At 45.1% G+C, this 19,684-nt stretch overlaps 1 protein-coding gene across 1 annotated transcript in view; it reads left to right on the top strand.

Annotated features, from left to right (window-relative positions):
• The first annotated feature begins 1,760 nt into the window (after positions 1-1,760).
• Positions 1,761-19,684, top strand: part of LOC144277890 (uncharacterized) — a 33,131-nt gene continuing 15,207 nt past the window's right edge. Inside the window, exon 1 of the mRNA XM_077838913.1 lies at positions 1,761-1,825. Coding sequence (XP_077695039.1) covers positions 1,761-1,825 — 65 coding nt within the window. The remainder of the gene's footprint in view (positions 1,826-19,684) is intronic.

Here is a 19,684-nt window from a genome sequence, read left to right as displayed (position 1 = left end):
AATCCTGATTGAAAAATCGTCAGAATCCGCCTCGGCCCTTGGGAAATGGCTCTAATGGTTAATTATCTCACCATTAAAAATGTATGCCGTATTTCCAGTCTGAAAGTGTCTAGCTTCAGTTTCTAGCCATTGGATCAAGTGACACCTTTCTCTGCTAGACGGAAGAACCCATTAGATAATAGGAGTCCCTCATGTAAGATATTATAGACTGTAATTAAGTCACCCTGTCACAGGATAGGTCCACCCCGTCAGGGTGGTCTCAGGTTGAGGAGGAATTGAAGTAGATCTGGAGCGGCCCAATTGGCCTAGTCTCCCTAGCCACCACAGCAGTCCGGGCTCCTAGGGCAGCATCGCCTAATGGTCGGGATCAGTGCAGCAGCCCTTGGGTGAGGGACCGCGGCCCAACAGCCTGAGTCACTTGGGCTGCCCTTCTCGGGATGGCAGTGCGGCCTAGTGACCAAAGTCAGTAGACCCACCCTTGGCTGCAGGGCAATGCGGCCTAGTGGCCAGAGTCGATAGAACCACCTTTTGCGGCAGGGTAGTGTTGCCTAGTGGTGAGCCCTTCTCCACTGGGTCCTACCTATTCCACAGGGTCCCAGCCCAGGGCGCAGGGGTATCTGCCACCAACTCAGCGGGGATCCTTCCAAAGCATGCTGAGTCAAGCCTGCTACCTCAACTGGATCAATGCTTCGTCCACCTAGGCTGCTTCCCACCCGTTCTTCCACAGCTGGGAGTCTCAGGGATTCTGGGGTCTCTCCTCCATCTCTGGCATTGGGTGGCTGGGGGTCAGCTGCAGCCACAGTCCGGCTGGCCTCTGAATCCTGGAGCACTGGCAGTCTCTCTGCAGGAGCCTGCAATGCGCCTCTGCTCCCTTTGGCAGCCATCCCAGCCTGAGCTGAGCGGCTCTCTTTTGTATCTGGGTCCAGCTGAAGCATGCCGAGCAGAGATGAGGGGGCATGACCTCCTCGGCCCACAAAGCATGATTAACCCCTGCTGAACCAATGCGGGGTAGGTAAACCCCATCACACACCCTTTTACTTTCTGTGTATTAAACTAAATAGATTGACTTCCTTGATTCTCCCTCTGTAAGGCATATTTTCTAATCCTTTCCTCACTGTGGCTCTTCTGTCAATTTAGCAACACCCTTTTTGAATTGTGGGCACTAGAACTGGAGACAGGATTCCAACAGTCGTCAGACAAGTGCCAGATTTAGAGGTAAAATAACCACTGTGCTCCTCCTTGAGATTCCCCTTTTGATGCATCCCAGCTTTAGCTTTTTTGGCCACAGCATGAGTTCATGTTCAGCTGATTATGCCCCATGACCCCCAAAATCTTTTTCAGAGTCACTGCTTCCCAGGACAGCATCCCCCATCATGTATGTCTGGCCTAAATCCCTTGTGCCTAGACGCATACATTTACATTCAGCCATATTTAAAGGCATATTGTTTCTTTGCGCCCCGTTTGCTAAGTGATCTAGATCACTCTGAATCCGTGAGCTGTCCTCTCCATTATTTACCACTCCCCCATTTTTATCTCATCTGCCAACTTTATCGATGATGATTTTATGTCCTCTGCCAGGTTATTGAATAAAAAATGGTGAAAATCTAATTCCTTCCTGCATCTAACACACTTTTCTCTGTTGCTGCTTGAAGCTTCCAGAATGTCTCGGATGCCATCTACATACTTTACTATATTTACACAGTTGTGTAGTGCCCTGATGCTATCAAACAAGTCCATGATACATTGGTTCCCTCCAAATCATGGGTATTTCAACCCCCAAAGTGACCACATACTCTGTACTAGAAAGCTTCAACCAACATAGACGGTGAGTAAATATCACTACCAAGAAGTTATAGCTGTCTCATGACTTCATTTACAACTGTGTAGCCCCACTGAAGACAGAATATGGCCCCTTTCTTCTCGCTCATGTGGTACTGAGGGTGGATGAAATAGAGAGACAAGGTGAGTGAGAAAATATCTTCAATTAGATTATCACACCCACCTTGTTGCTCCAATATCTTGGACCAACATGGCTACAACAGCACTGCATAGAACGGTAGATGAAACAGACAGGCAATGATTTTATATCTATCTAGTTATGCAGTGCAAAGCAATGACCCTCAAGCCTCCTTGTTATTAATTTTCAACCGTTGACAGTTGACTTGGTACCCACCAGAGACAACAGATGGTAGCCCCTGCTCTGAGGAGCTTATGATCTAAAAGAGAGACACAGAGTTGACAGGATGTTTTGGGAAATCACAAGGAGAGAGTATCTTGTTGTGCAGGTGTTTTGTTTTTTTATCTCCTTCTCCTCCTCCCCAGGAAACAGAGGATGCTTTTCATCAGAGGCAGTTACCTACAAATCTTGTTGCCTGGGTCACCATGTGTATAAAGCCAGAACTTGTGTGCATCTTTATTATCTAACAAGTCACTATCTAGACCAGGAAACCCCACTGGTAGCAAATTCCTCCTGCAGTTCACACAAGCACACACAGAGACAGTTACCTTAATGAGTGGTACCTCACCTTGGTGACGTGAAAAACATCAATTTCCTCCTTATATTGCTCAAGGAGCCATGAGATCTCCTTAAATATCGGATTTGGTGGCTCCTTTTTGTGTAGTAGGATGCCCATCATGGGACCAAGGGCTTTGATGATTGCCTGCTTGAGCTGCATAGATGAGACACAGAATTTATGTTCCTATGAATTCATTCAATCTCTTCCAATAGGCACACCTTTTCTACTTCTAATGAGTGCAATTTCCCTTGTTCCACTGTCGGAACGGTCCTATCCCAATATTTCCTGGTAAAGAACCAGGACTCGTAGGGTTGGTGTCAGGATTATATTCTAATGCACCTCACAACTAGACCAGGTAAAATATTTCCCCAGATTAATATGCATTCTAGGCCAACTCATCCCTGCTGTAACTCCACTGGGGCTGAATGGCCTTAGACCAGGAATTAATTTAGCCCACTATCCCGGGTTCATCTGCACATTAGGTGCACAAAACTAGAATCCATGTACACTAGGTACAGACCGAATTTCCATGATGTGGTGACATTATAAACGTATGGGTTTTCAATGTTTTACATGACACTCTGTTCCATCCAAAAGGACCTACCATTAAATGCCATCATCACAAAGAGTGCCAGACACACAGAATGTAACATCACAATTTCCGCTAAAGGTTTAGAAAGTCAGCAATTCTCACCTCCAGCTCCTCACAGGTCAGCCAGTTGCTGGTCACATGACAATATAAGGGAAGAATTTGATTGCAGAATTGTGATTCACCCATTCTGGGGAATGAGCACTTTTCCCAGTTCATAAAATATCCATTCACTGCCCTTGAGCATTTTTCCAGAACTGCACGGAAGGAGAGAAGACAGGCAATATGAAAAGGACATAGTAATAATGAGGAGAAGTTGCTTTCTCAGAGAAGACACCCAGGCCTATCGTTTACTCCAATTCCATGGCAGCTCCTATCAGGACTAGATGCTGAAATCCCATATCAATTTGGAGCTATTTCTCTTTCCCCCATTCCATTTCTTGTTTCTTAAAAGGCTTTTTTCTTTGTACATCTCTCCATCTTTTTTCAATTACCATCATTTGAAGACTCGCGTCCTCTGCAGTTGTTGTTTATTCAACCCGAACACTGTATGATTTCATCTTGAGTTACAGTTTGTCTGAAAGATGTTCAGTGCCCCTAACTGCCATTGGCTTTAGTGGGATTTGAAGGTAGTGGGGAGCACTTTGCCCTAAAAGTAGGTGTATCTAGTGTCCTTGCTAAGAGGAATTAGGGCCCAATCCTGTTCTCTATGAGGTGGATGGCAAAATTCCCATTTCCCTCAAGGGCCCAGGATTAACCCCTTACTGAGCATCACCTGAAAAGCAAAGGAAGAGAGAAGTGGAGAAGAAGAGAAGACAGAGAAAGAGGGTGAAAGGAGATGATGATGATGATGATGAAGAAACTAAGGAGAGAGAATGGGTGGAGGAGTGGGAAACAGGGGATTTTTAAATGTACAGTAATGAAATCTGCTCCCTTCACCTCCTCCCCCAGGAGCCTCCTGGCAGAGGGGCAGCTTCAGCCTTTGTGTCTGTTTATTTTAAACGATATGCGTGAGTCACAAAGGGCCTGAACTTACAAATGCTCAGCACCTCCTGCAAAGTAAGGAGCATTCTCAACTTCACTGAGTGCCACAGGAGCCAAGGAACGCAGCACCTGGTGCAATCCAGGGAAGGGAGCACAGTTCAGGGCCTGTTTGCAGACTTGGTCAGTCACTTAAATCTGTACCAAGACCCCCTAAATATCCTGGCTGGGATGATTTAACTGGGAATTGGTCCTGCTTCGAGCAGGGGGTTGGACTAGATGACCTTCTGGGGTCCCTTCCAACCCTGATATTCTATTCTATGATCCATTTGGGGCACCTACAGGAAGTGCTGGCACTTACCACCACAAAATGCTTGTCTCATCCTGCTGTCCTCGACTAACTCCAACATGGAGATCATGACGTTCAGGATCATTCCCACAAAAGGGATACACTTAAGTGCTGCAGAGATAGGCCAGAAGAGAAGGAAGACAGACAATCAGCTGCTCTCTGCCTTCTTACAACACACGTAGAAACACTGTGGGGCAGGATGCTATGGGTTCCGAGGCCATTGGCGCTGCGTAAGCAGAGCAGAATGGCTTTAAAGCAGCCATTGAAAGCCAGTGGGGGATTCACCCTGAAGAGGGGAATCCTCCACAAGTGTACAGCTGTGCCCAATGCCCAACTCACTCCCAGAGTAAGGGGAGAGAGCACTGGGGCGGGATGGCAAGTGGGGTGGAGAAGAGCTCCACTAGACCTGATCTTCCACTCATTCCCATCCTTCAGGTACTTCACTCAGGGGCATAAGTTAGAGCTTGCACCTCCGGCTGGATCGCTCATGATCTGGAGGCCACAACTAGCAACAGCAGTTAATCTTGTGTTTCTACACACACACTCAAACAGAGCTCTGTTTAGCGGTAACATTATTAGGTAGAGAGATAATCCCCTGTCTTTAAATGAAAAACAATCACTTTGAAAGAAAAGAGGGAAGTGACCATACCATAGGCAGATGACAGGTTGCCCAACGTAATGAAAATAAACTCCTCAGGCAGCTCCAGATGATACATCAGCTCTAACATGACATCACTGAAATAGCAGCGTGCCAGAGTCACTAAGGTGTTGCTAGCTGCCACTTTTAGTTCATTTCTTGCTTCCTAAAACCAAAAACCAAAAGAGAGAGACTGAGGTGACTGAAGCCGGTTGCACTAGCCAGAGTTGTTTACATGAGTCAAGTCCTTATTTCTGTGCACAAGTTGTGAATGAACCAACCCAACTTTCTGAGGGTAGAGTCATTCGTCATAAATATTCCTTGAGTCACTTGGCTAAACAGTTTTCAGCCTTCGAGTTGCTTGCAAGCTGCTTCGTTAGCCTATTCACTGTTAGCTACTTGTGGTGGGTGACTGGTCACCATAGTCACATGATATTTTCCCTGCCCTTCCCTGAGGCGGTAAGTGAGACACAGACTGGGCAGCTTCAAGATATTCCGAGAGCTTTCCTGGAATAAACTGTCCCCCAAAAGGAGGCTGACTTCCTTTGGAACAAGAGAGGGATTTTTCCATGGGTTTTCCTGCTGGCAAACTATATTCTAAATCCAATGCTGCTTCTTTTGGAGATAGCTCAGATTCTGTCTGTCTTGGGGCTTTATACTGCCACTTATCGCTACAGTATCAGAGCGCCTTCCCCATAAAATCAGTCTCAATAATGAAATCCTGAGTAGACTTCGGGAAAGACTTGCTCCTTAAGACACCATAGGCCTGTCTCTGGGTCTGAGATCATGTGTCTCAGGTCCTGATCCTGCAAAGCACTTCAGCACATGTTTAACTTTCAGCATGTGAGTTGTCCCATCTTATGCATGTGCACAAGTGCTGTCTAGGACCTGGGCTTTGGTCTGGAGGAAGGTGTGGGCCTCTAACAGAAGAATACATTTTCATTTCAGTATATAGTTTATCCCCCCAAAAGAGAGTTTGAATGAGTTAAAGCTTTGGATCCTTTGATTGGTATCTCGGGAGAACTAACTTACCTGAGTCTCTCTCATGTGGTTTGAGGCTAGTGTTATTATTTTCTTCAGAAGCCTTCTCTCCAGGCCCTGGGTGTCCTGCTGTAAGACTTTCTCCAGGACACAGTAAATGTCTACTCTGTTTTGCTGGGGACAAAACATAAAAGAGAAGAATTGGGAAAACTCTTTCTTGCCGACCAGACAGGAATGTGGCTAATAAGCCCCTGCCCTAATTGGTGGCTTAATTGGTGTAAAACGTGCCCGGCCCTCCACAAGCACCGCACTGAGCAGCGCTTCAGAAGCAGCCGAGCAACTGACATCGTTTAATCTTCCTGGAGAGAAAAGAGCCAGAGGAAGCGCCCTTCACTGCCCCCTTCTCTAGTTTCATTTCTTCAGAACAAACAATAAAAATGAGCACCTTGCCCTTGCTCTAGCCACTCCAGGCAGAATTTGTAAATGTGGAATATAAAATACCCAACTCCTGCAGTAAGTCCTCAGCCGCTCCCAGGGGCAATGAGCTCAGCCGTTAGATCTACACGGGAGTGGGTTTCTGAGTGGGGGTGGAGGGACACATGTGGACAGGGCGTGCCAGGACCCACGGGTGTGCAGGAACACATGGAGACAGGGGCAGATGTGCCTTACTGAATGGGAGAGGTTAGGGGTCAGACAGGGTCTGCATGGGGGGAGCTGCCTAACAATTCCTCCCCTCCCCTCCCAAAAAAACTCTTCCAGACTTTTCCCACCCATACCCAGCAACGCTCCAAGTTCGCACCCAGGCTCCTTCCCAGCAATTTACTTCCCTCTCCCTCAGCTCCTCCATTACCCCTGACTCTACCAAGCCTTTGCACTGCGCCTAAGGGGTGCAAGAAATATGGTTCTGTATTGAGTTTAAATGAATTATTACTCTGAGTTCTGTATTAACATGCATAGTAAGGAATCAGTTTGTCAAAAAACATTTCCTGAATCCTTTTTGTTGTCTGTATTCATACAGACATACTTGCTGACAGGTATTTTGAAATAAATAACCAAAAATAATTTTAACGGGTGTAATTATATTGTATTATTTTGACAAACAAAATATGCAGAATTTTGCAGAACTTCTAAAATATTGTACGCATCATTTTTATTTTTTTCTTGCAGAATTCCCCCCGTAGAAAATATATAGATAAGGGTCCCTTCAATGCTATAATCTCAATAATATGTCATCATAATAAAGGAGTGTTGGCTAGGATTTAGAGCAGGGAGTCAGTTCACTTGGGTTTTATTCACATTCTTTGACTAACTTGCTAAGTGGTGTTGAGCAAGTTACTTAATTCCCTGTGACACAAGTCATCCGTACATGAGGATAATGCTTCCCATTCTCACAAGGGTGCTGTGAGTCTTAATTCATTAGTATTAAGGAAGTGCTTTGAGATGTTTGGATGAAGTTGCGAAAGAAGGGCAAAGTATTATTAGAAGAGATTACTGCTAATCCGATGGTGTACTTTTACTGTCTACAGCCCATGTACTCCACTGTGTGTAAAAGGACAATGCTCTCTTTATAGAGCATTATATCATCCTGATCTGTAAGAACAGCATTTTGCATGATGAGTTTACGCCTGAGGACAGAAGGGCGAATACTGATTCTCCTGATGGTGCGCCAGGCCAAGTTCTACACTGAATTATCCCCATGCAGTCCCCTGTACCCCCATGAAGTCAGGCAGAATTTGGTGTGGACACCTGGAAAGCGGATGTAATTTCATGAAACTGCCCTACCTCATCCTTTTGCAGTTTCTCGAGCAGAACTGTCAGAACGATAGCCAGCTTGGTCTCGGCTATAAAGGCAATCCTGAGGGCAATTTTGCCCTTATCTTGATCATCCATATGTGCCAGGAGGGAAACAACCTCATTATAAACACCTGAAATTAAATAAAAGGATAGCAGAAATTGGTGCTGGCCTCTTTAATTCACTATCCAGTAAAGATTCTGCAGGAGCCCCAACACTGTGAGAAGTAGACCTGGGAATCCTGGAAATCCTCTTCCTTCCTCCTCATGACCAGGTTTGTTTGCTGAACTACCCAGTGTGCTTGGGGGGAAATCATATTGAAGCAAATATGCTCCTTTCAAGTAGATCCCCCCGTAAAATAATCTTCCTTTCCCTCTTTACTGTCAATTGATGAGTTTTGATAGCATACAGAGTAATAATTTAACTCTAAGCCAAGAAATAGAGCTAAAGTTAAGCACATGCTTAAGAGTTTTGCTTAGTCAGGGTCCCATTTTCAAAAATCCTCAGCACCCAGATGTACCTATTGGCTATGCTGGGAACTTTTGGGGCTCGGTATCTCTTGAAAATCAGGCCACTGTTGGAGACCTCAGTATGAATTTAGAAGCCTAACTTTAGGCCCCTTGTTTTGAAGAAAGCCTTCAATCTTCTTTTATGGTAGTTTAAATACTTGCAGAGAAGACTCATGGAACGGAGTTCATCCAGTTCATAGAATATCAGGGTTGGAAGGGACCTCAGGAGGTCATCTAGTCCGACCCCCTGCTCAAAGCAGGACCAATCCCCAACTTTTGCCCCAGATCCCTAAATGGCCCCCTTAAGGATTGAACTCACAACACTGGGTTTAGCAGGCCAATGTTCAAACCACTGAGCTATCCCTCCCCCCTGTACAGTTGCCTGTAGAGGTCATAAAGGAATTCCCCCGCCCCCCCCCACCCCCATGCACAATTGGCGAGGTGTACGCTGTGAGTGGGGTGAGTCCCTCCAACCTTCATCTGAAGCGTCAGGGATTGACCATAGCAGGAGATGGGACACCTGGTAGGGTGGACCAGTGCTCTAAGATGGTTCAGAGAATCTGTTTCCTTAGCTGTCCTGCTCACATGCTCAGGGTCCAACTGATCTCCAGAGTTGTGGGTGGGAAGGAATTTCCCCCTGGTCGGATTGGCAGGGACCTTTGAGTGGGAGGATGGGGCACTGATCACCTGCTAGGATAATCTGAGTATATCTGACCTAATCAATTCTTGACCATTGCAAGGGCCTCAGGCATTGGTGGAACCTCAGTCTCTCCTGTCCTCTGCTGATGGCACACAACAGTTTTGTCTCCTAAAGACTGAAATGTTTTCGTCCAAGACAAGTTGTGGGGTTCAGGGTAGGGTTGCTAGGTGAAATTTAGTGGCCTGTGAAATACAGGAAGTCAGACTAGATGATCTAATGGTCCCTTCTGGCCTTAAACTCTAGGAAACAATGAAATAGCTGGTGTATGAAAAAAACCAGGATTTGATCTCCCATGTATCTCTTCGCTCTGGGCAGAAATTCTCCAGGAGACTTAATATTTCACAAGAAATCTGAAATGCCGTATTTATCTGTCTCCATTGTAACAGCATTCCAAGCATGAAGGAGGAACTAACAAGATTTCCCCTTCCCAGGAAAGACTGCCCATCCGTTATGCAAATTGCATCCTTCAGTTGTAACACCCAGATGCAAACGGAATCATAACTGTAACCTACACTGCCCATTCGTGTGGGATGAGGAGCACTAGTGTTGCTAAGAAATGTGACCCCATGCTTTGTACTCTTGCATTTAAGATATTAGCAGAGCTTCATTTAGACAGCTAGAGGAGAAGTCCTTCTGCCTTTTTTGTTCTAATTTCCCCTCTCTCTGATGGAGTTGGCTCCATGGATGCAGAAGACACAAAATGAGGACCCATAACAAACATAAAACAACTGGGAGAAAAGAAGGAAGACCTCCCCCATAACATTCCCTAGAAACTCAGATTCTCAGGAAAGTTTCCAGGTCCAGAGGCTGTAGGCCAACTCCTCAACTGGTGTAAATCAACACAGCTACAAGGAAGTCAACAGAGGGACACTGGTTTCCAGCAGCTGAGGTTCTGCTCATACAAAAGGAGAACATTACAGCTAATCTGTATGCCTATGCTTTCTACATGTGTGTGTGAATATAGAATGGATATAGAGAATACAATGCTGACCCTTACCTCTGTCGGTTACCTCCTGCTCACTCACAAATTTATTCATGTTTTAATCTTTCCTCAACACTTCCTCCAGTCCTTTCTCCAAAGAGCTCCAGTACTGATAGGCAGCTGGCCTCTCAGGCTGTCCTGTCCTGTCCAGGATAGCCAGTTCAGATTATGCAAGCACTATTATGACATCGCTGTGACTGTGACATAGCACATAAACTGCTGCTGACCAGGTGGGTGCTGTGATGACATGGACAAGAGCCTCAAAGGGATTTAGGCTCCTAACTCGCACTGAAATCAATAGATGTGAGGAACCTAAATACATTTCAATATCTGGGCCCATCCATGTACGCAGTCCAATAGGTGGCTAAATTTGCTCCAGTGTAGAATTTCTCATTTGCTCTAAATCATTTTGAATTTTGGTTCCGTCCCTCTCTCAGTTTGCCACACTTTCCAATATTGGTTTTATTGGAAAATCTGCTCCTGGTTGAATGGATAGAAAATAAAAGCACCGAACAAAGAAAGAGAAGAAACTGCCTTGGAGAATGCACAGTGACACTTGAGTGTGGTTGGTTGGTTGGAATGCACAGTGACACTTGAGTGTGGGTGGTTGGTTTCCTTTGCTTTTTAATTCGGTTGATTAAAAAGCTTGATGAAATCTTATTGGACTGTATTACAAATATTGATTTTATATTGTTTTACAATGAATTGAAATTTATTCTTCATTTCCATGTCCCGCCAAACAAATCAACTGAATTATTTTTTGTTGTGTTTAATACAGTGTGGTGTCATATGTATGGCCATATGTAGAGGCCACACTTGATTTTGGAGATGATGTTGCCTTCAAAGCATTCAGAGTGATGACACTCTTTGCAGTAAACCATATGGAAAAAGAATTCCAATGACATGTGTCCTTTGCTATGTATAACTGATTTTGTGCCTTACCCTTTCTGATTTTGCCCTTACACGGACATACTATTCTTTTGTACTCCTCCTTAGCAATTCGTCCATGTTTCCCCATTTTGTAGGATTTCTTTTTGATTTTCAGGTCATTACAAAACTTCTGATGGAGCCATTGGCCTCTTACTATTCTTCCTGTCTTTCCTTTGCATTGGCAGTTGTGCCTTTAATATTGTCTCCTGGAGGTTAAACTGCCAGCTTTCCTGAACTCCTTTATGCCTTAGACTTTTTCCCCATGGGTCGCTACCTACCAATTCTCTGAGGATGTTAAAGTCTGCTTTTGGCAGTCCTTCTCCGGTCATTCTCACTCCTTCCTTTCCTTAGAATCATGAAATCTATCCTTCCTGATCCCTTTCACCCAAATCACCTTCCACCTTCACATTCACCACCAGCTCCTCCCTGCTGGTCAGAATCAAGTCTAAAATGGCTGTCCCCCCGCTTACTTCCTCCATTTTCTGAAACAAAGCATTGTCCCCAGTACATTCCAGGAACTTATTGGGTAATTTTGGGTTTTACCATATTCCTTTTTCAGCAGATGTCTGGGTAGGTAAAGTCCCCCATTACGATCAGGATTTGTGTTTTGCATATTTCTGTTGTTTGTTCTAGAAATGCCTCATCTCCCTCCTCTTCCTGATTTGGTGATCTGTAATAGACCCCCTACCAGGACCTCACCCCTGTTTATTCCCTCTTTTATCTTTACTCAGAGACTTTCAACTGGTCTGCTTCTCACCTCCTTCTGGACCTCAGAACAGGTTTACAATGCAATATGTCCTCTCTTTTTTTTCCTGCCTGTCCTTCCTCAACAAGCTATAGCCCTCTATACCAATAGTCCAGTCATGAGATTTATCCCATCAAGTATCTGTGATGCAGTTAAGCTCAGTTAAGATTCATGTACTAAAACTCCCAGTTCTTACTGCTTATTCCCCATTATTATTACTCCTTGCTTGTGTGTACAGACATCTAAGATGTTAAGCGGATGCCCCCATGGATTTCCCTCTTGTTTCTCCTGTAATTCTACTGCAATTTTCCACATCTACTTCTCCCCACACAGCTAGTTCTCTATTAAGGCCACCTTTTTTTACCTGGTGGCTTTTTTCACCTGCCCCCTCTGAACTTAGTTTTAAGCTCTTCTCCTAAGGTTGGTGAGTCAGTGCATGAAGATGTTCTTCTCCTTCTTGGTCAGATGGACCCCATCTCTTCCCAGCAAACCTCCTTCCTGCAATAGCATGCCATGGTAGAGGAAGTCAAAGCCTCCCAGAGACCCATCTTCATAACCCTATTCTGTGGGCATGCCTACCATTGAGTGTGTATTGAGCAGAAAGAACACTCAGTGCAGGAGACAAGGGGACTGAATTAAACTGCAGATGTCAGGTTCACATACTTCCATTTACCGTGACTAATCTCTTAAGCTAGTGGGGATGGCCACGCTATAAAAATATTTCTGGAGATCAGCATGTGATTATTTGTATTGCAGTACTGCCTCACAGTCCCAGTCACAGAGCAGGATCCCATTGCGCTAGGACCTGTACAAACAGAGAACAAGATGGTCCTTAACTGTCATTAATTAATTAACACATCTTAACAGCACAACAAACAGACAAGAGGATAATAAAGCAAGCAAAAAGCCCCCTTTGACCAGGCGCCAGCAGATAACTAATATAGTGCTACCTATTTCGGGAACTTTCTTCCTGAGTCAGGGTCTGATGTGACTCAGCCCCTGTTCCATGCCATTGTGTAAACTGGGGACTCGTACATTTGCACAAGATGGAAAGTATCCAGTGGCACACAGTTGAGGCCTACTCCATTTTTAGTACATAAACAGCAGGCCGCTCTGCAAGAAGCTAAGGGCATGGTCAGCACAGAGAGTTTGCCTGTCTCTGTGCTGGTGTTCTGCACCCCTCACTGTCTACACCTGGCTCCATAAAGTTGGGCCTTTCAAAAATGCAGCATCAGGTAGGAGCACAGGTAATTGTAAGAATGCTTGCTCATTGCAGCTGTTAACATCCGGGCAAGGCATCCACATATAAGTCCACGACGGATGGACCAGTGATGGGAAGAGTGTTCGTGCATGTGACAAGTAACACCATGAACTATGTCATGCCACAGAACAAATTAAGATCAAGAACAGAACAAGAGGATGTGTGGCAAAGCCATGACAAACACTGTGGAGGCATCAAGGAGCTCATAAATTAGCACATCATCACCCAAACACTGCCACAGTTGACTTAGAACTTGGGCAACAGTAGACCCTCAAAAGGAGGAGGCCACAGCTTTACACCCGAGGTCACTATGATGTTAACTGGCTGCATTTGACAAGAGCTGGATCAGAGGTTGACTTTGAGTGTATTTACAGGGGGCAAGGTTTTCACAACACAAGCGTTGTGCACACACACAAATAGTGTTCTGCAGCAGTGCAAGTTGAGCTGCAGCAATGAGCAGCGGGATCCTGCTTGGGCTCGTAATTCATACACTTCTCTCACTAATGAGGATCAACAGATTAACCCATACTGAATGCAGCTTGACAATATACCATCACTTAAAACACATTACAGTCAGAGAGGATGATAAATATTCCATTTATACACATTATGTACAAGGCCCAAAATGACTGAGGATGCAAGAAAACAAAGCTGGTAAATACAGAAAATGCATTTGTTATAAATATAAAGGGAAGGGTAAACCCCTTTAAAATCCCTCCTGGCCAGAGGAAAAATCCTCTCACCTATAAAGGGTTTAGAAGCTCAAGGTAACCTCGTTGGCACCTGACCAAAATGACCATTGAGGAGACAAGATCCTTTCAAAAGCTGGGAGGAGGGAGAAAAAACAAAGGGTCTGTGTCTGTGTCTGTCTGTCTGAAATCAGTGGAAGCTAGGAGCCTAAATACCTACTGTAGAATTTGACCCAATAACAACAATAATAATAATTTGCATTTCTAGAGAGATTTTCTTCTTCAAAGCATTTTACACACATGTTTTCTACCTCTCTGCTTCAAATAAAAGCCATTATTGACAGACAATTAGATTTTTCTGTCACAGCACAGACAAATAGGAGAGTGAAGAGAACACAGTTTATTAATGGGATTTTAAGCAGGTTCTCGTATGGAAAAAAAATTAAAGATCCAGCACTCAAAAGATGACTCTGCTTAGCTGTGTGCCTTGTGGCTTAAAGCAGAATTCCAAGAACATTACTTTGCTTTTTGAAATGGTTTCTCAATTAATGACAACTCAAAATATCTGCTTCCACCTAGTGGTGCGGGTTTGCATAACATGTATTGTTTGTATTCCCTGTATTCGATATCTTTGCCTAAAAGATAAAATACATCCGAATCTACTGAGACAATTCACACTTCTGCACAAAGCCACAACAGCACTAAGAATGTATATCTTTGTTAGCAAATAGGATCATTAGGGAGAAGGAAAAGGATAATCTCAGAAAGAGGCTCTCTCTTTCTCCTTCACTTTATTCTATATAGGTTTTTCCACTGTTCTCCTCAATGAAGTATCTGAGCAGCTTCGTCTAGTACATTAATAATATGACTCACATCTGTCATGGTAATATCTTTTATTGGACTAACTTCTGTTGGGGAAAGGAGTGCACAGAGTTCTCCTTCAGGTCCTTGAAAGGTTATTTCTTTCACCAACAGAAGTTGGTCCAACAGAAGATATTACCTCAGCTAGGGTGACCAGATGTCCTAAGTTTATAGGGACAGTCCAGATATTCGGGGTTTAGGCGCCTATCAATCCCACCCCACCCCCATCACGATTTTTCATACTCACTATCTGGTCACCCTATCCCTCACCCACCTTGTCTCTCTAATAGCCTCGGAATGACATGGGAGTTTGTTCTCCTGTCACAGACTGTCCCCTGAGAAAGCTCTATCTACTGCACAGACAGGACTCATCCTTATAGTAGAACACTTCATGGTGCCTGAGAAATAGGCCCTGTCAGCCACACCCCTAATCCCAGGGATTTACCTGATATTTTAGATATACTGGGCCCTGGCCACTGAGCCCCTGGAAGAGAAGGACTGCGACCTGGAACCTGACTTGATGTGCTCACGTTGCAGAAGTATTTACACAGTGTCTGAAGGCAAACAACAAACAACACTTCAATGGTCACTGAATGAGGGGCCTGTGGAAAAAAATAGTACAATTGTGCAATTAAAGACTGTGTCAAAATGCACGTGCACAGTACTCAGATTCCCTGAATCCTGGCATTTCCGAACTTTCCATTGCTCAGTTTTGCAAACTTACTAATTGTTATTTTCATGCAGATTTTTATATATTTGTTGGGCGTCTAAAGATATAAAAATACAGACATCGATTCATATCATTGTCGTGCAAACATCCCCATTTCATTGTTTGTTTTTAAAGAAAAAAGTACAGGACTAGGTTCTGGCAATTTCTGTATTGAGCTGTAAAGAAAGATATTTTTCAAGGTTTTGAACTGTCGAAACAGAGGCACAGAGATTGTCTCACACAGGGAGGAGTGGGTGATGCAGTGCACACTTTCCCAAGCCAGCAGAGTTGCTGGACCCCAAGAGATTCCCCCTCTATTCCTGAGAACCTTTGCCAGAAGCAAGCAGACAGAAGGACAAAAGTAGATCTCCATTTTAATAAAGGCTCTTGTAACTTCCTGGGTAAACTGGTCCCTTCTATTCTTTAGCTGACTATTACTCAGGCTCTTTTCTTACTGGCAAACTTGAATTTTGATTTTTCTACGTCATGGCCAGTCTTTATCGTCTCTCTTGTAAACTTGAATATGCCAATCCCTGAGAGGACATACTTTCTTGTTTTTTCCTGATTCGGCAATCATTGCTCTGGGGATTGAGCTCCCATTTAAGGTACTTTTAATGATAACCCCCAGTCCTTTACTTCATCTATCAGGATGTTCAAAGAGAGCAGCTACCCTTCACTGAATGCCACTGCTCTGACTTTGGATTCCCTTGTAGAATGTGTGGGGCTGGGGTAGTTGTCTCAGCTGGATTCTTAATCCAGAGGAAAGACGCTCTCCCCTGTTCGATCAAGATCAGGAATGGCACATAGATTTGGGAGAAAAAGTACATTTTACTTTGACTCTATTTTCTTATTTCTCAAAAGGAACAGTACAACAAAGATAAAAACATTGTGAATAATCAATATAGGTATTGATGTATCTCATCTGAAATGGGACAGCTGCTCTTCTACTCTCGGGATGGATGCTATATCAATAGATAAGATAAAAAGACAGGCCTAACTGAGAGACTGAACCCATATGAGGGCCAAATTCTGCTCCTCGGTTACATGAGTATGTCGCTCCCCGACTAGGGCCCAAATCTGTGTAAAGAAGAGTAAATCTGGTCCCGAGGGAGTATCGAACAACTTCCAAACTGTATAAGAAGGGTGGTTGAGTCTAAACTAGAAAGACAGTTCCAAATATGGACCACAGTTCAGGAAAGCAGCCTTATTCATCCGAGCATATGAATGATGTAAGAAAATTCTGAAAATGTGGATCTTAGATCATGGTCATAATTTAAAAAAATTAATTGACACAGCGGACACCATTCACATTTGAAACATAAAGTAAGGACACCTGGGCCTAGTGCGAGGGGGCTTCATTGACACTCGTGGTCTTCCATCCCCTCGAGTTACCTAGTGGCCATGCCCCAGTGTCCCCAACAACTCCCTCCCTTGAGAACACTCAACAGTCTTGGCTCTGAGTTTTCTCACTTGGGCTACTTATTTCTTTACAATAGGACTTTGCATAAGCACTTTGTGATAGCCCTGAAAAGAATGACTTATTAACTTTTGCAAAAGGGCCCTAACACATGATACTGCACAGCATAATACCAGTAATACAAGCAATACAGAAAAGAAAAGTTTCAATAACAGGCTAAATATACCACCAAGCCAAGACGACAAACCCCAGCCTGAAAACAAGGTTTGCAACCAAGCGCTCTCTGGAAAAGTATAGGCAACCTGTGCTCCGGCTCAGGCATGGGCCTCAACCTGTACCACCTTTTCATAGATCTCATAAATGCTATCATTGACATATACACAACATCGGGGCCCGATGAGGGCACAAACCCCTCCTTGGGATGCCAAGAGATTAGTCCAAAGCCAGCCTTTTTTGGAGGGAAAATGTCCTGAGCTGCTGTACCTCTTTATTTAATGTTTTTACTGCTGATCCTAAATCACGAACCATGTCCTCTAACTCGAAGGCCACTTTCTCAAGTACCACTTGCAGCCTTGCAGTATAGCGGCCTATGCATGCCGTGGCTGGCCCGGTAAACAGTGGCGCTATTCCCAGTACAGAGCATCCTACAAGCTTCTCGGTTGTGAGGGAATTCTTCATATTGCCCTCCAATGCCGTAGTCAGTCACCGCAGGGTCTTTTCTCGTGACGCAACAGAGGTGTCTCGGGCATTTCTAATCTTTCCTTTGGGCAGTGTGGCAGTTATGGAAAGATGAGGAACTCCATGAGCTATATAACAGCTACCTGTCCAGTTGGCTGGCAGCACCTTGTAAGCCTTTCGGCCACATACAAAATAGTGACCCTGTAGGGCTACGTTGGAGATATTAACTGGACGGCAAGTTATATTTCCAAACCTTTCTTTTGTGGTAAAATTATTTGTAAGAGTTTCCCTAAAAGGGGAGGAACCATTACACCCACACTGTTGGCCTCCCCTTTTGGTCTTTACCCAATACCCATCAGCCCACTGTGTAATAACACAAGAGCTTTTTCCCACAGGACGCCCATAGTGATCAGATTGGTTTTGGGTAAAACATAACACTCCCTCAGTGAGTACTGCAACTGAATACTCCTGGTCCTGATAGGCGGCTTGCTGTAAAGAAGTCTTATTCCAGAACGGCGAGTCTGTTCTTTCCTGCTCTTTGGTGGCGGCTAATTCTGCTAGGGTCAAGGACAGCATGTAAAGGGGCATTCCCGTTTTGGGGGACAGTGGAGTTGGAGCACATACCCAGCAATCAGTCTGGTTTGTTAAAGTAGCAACATGGTGCGCAAGCGAAACAAAGGAGTTATGCTCCCGATATGCACAGTTTGGAAATAACAATACAGAGAATAACAATCTTACCCAATTAATTATCACCAGAGTCTTCCCAACCCAGGGTCTCCAGTACCTGGGAGGGCCCATTTTAGCGTTAAGATGCCCACTATTTGTGTCTTTTAAACAGTAGCTTTAGCCCGAGATCGTCACTAGATGAGGAGTCAGCAGGTTGGACAGTCCACTGTCCTGCTGACGAGGGGGCGGTTACTGCCTTCAGACGAGAGTGATGGATCCAGTTCTTGTGTCCCTCGATCTTTGCCACTGTATGGGAGATCAGCAGGACGGTATAGGGTCCTTTCCACTTTTCCTGGAGAGGCTCGTCTTTCCAGGTACGAACAAGCACAGAGTCATCGGGCTGTAAGGAGTGGAAGGGAGAGTCCAAGGGGAGAGGCTGGGAATCCTTGGTATACCTGTGAAGAGACAAGAGAACAGCAGACAGGGAACACATATACTGTGACAAAAAACCATTACCCAGCTCCCATTCCCCTGACAGAACCGAGGTACCATTCATAGGCCATGCCCTTCCAAACATAATTTCAAAGGGACTAAGCCCTAATCTACCCTCGGGAGAATGCGGATACGAAGTAGGACGAGGGGCAAAGCATCAGGCCATCACAGTGAGGCTTCTTGGCACACTTTTGAGAGATGCCGTTTAAGGGTCTGATTGGTACGCTCCACTACCCCACTGGCTTGCGGTCTCCAGGGCGTATGGAGTTTCCAGGGGACCTGTAAGGCATGTGAGATGCTTTGAATGATTTTTGACGTGAAATGTGTCCCGTTGTCAGATTCCATCCACAGGGGGAGTCCAAAGCGAGGAAAGATCTCCTTAACAAACTTGAGGGCCACTGTTCTGGCAGTGCAGTTACGGCATGGGAAGGCTTCTGGCCATCCGCTGAACCAATCCACTATGACAAGGAGCTATTTGAACCCTTGGGTCCGGGGAAACTCAGTAAAGTCTATTTGCCACACTTGTCCGGGGCCCGGAGTAGGTTCTAGGGCAGCTGGTGGCACAGGATGTCCCGGTCAGGGGTTATTCTTTTGGCAGACTAAGCAGTCCGCTTGTACCTGGGCAGCCAGGGGTCGGAGTCCGGAAGTGATAAAGTATTTTCCCATTAGCTGGATAAGTGCTTCCCTGCCACCATGAGCGGTTTGATGTAGTTTTTGCAGCACCGGCTGGATCAGGCCCTTTGGTAAGAGGACCTTCCCTTCTGGGGAATGGAGCCATCCCTCCTTTTCCCGGAGACCGAGTTTGTCAGTTAGCTGTCTCTCCTCCCCAGAGTACTGAGGGGTTGGAAGCTCCCCTACTGATGGCATAAGGGCATGCATATGGGCGTTCTCAGTCTGAGGGGATGGCAGGGTGGCAGCATGCTTAGCCTCTCTATCTGCCCGGTCATTACCTCTGGCCACATCTTGATCGTCCCTTTGATGGGCCTTACAGTGTACCACTGTCACTTCCGAGGGAAGTTGTATGGCTTCTAGGAGCTGGAGGATTTGGGGCCCATACTTGACTGGGGAGCCTTGGGCTGTCAGCATTCCCCTTTGCTTCCATAGGCCAGCATGAGCATGTAGCACACCAAAAGCATACTTTGAATCAGTAAAAATGTTGACCTGCTTTCCTTTTGAAAGTTCAAGTGCACGGGTCAGGGC

The sequence above is a fragment of the Eretmochelys imbricata genome, chromosome 20, assembly GCF_965152235.1.
Source record: "Eretmochelys imbricata isolate rEreImb1 chromosome 20, rEreImb1.hap1, whole genome shotgun sequence".
Classification (NCBI taxonomy): Eukaryota; Metazoa; Chordata; order Testudines; family Cheloniidae; genus Eretmochelys; species Eretmochelys imbricata.
This window is presented reverse-complemented; position numbering and strand designations above follow the sequence as displayed.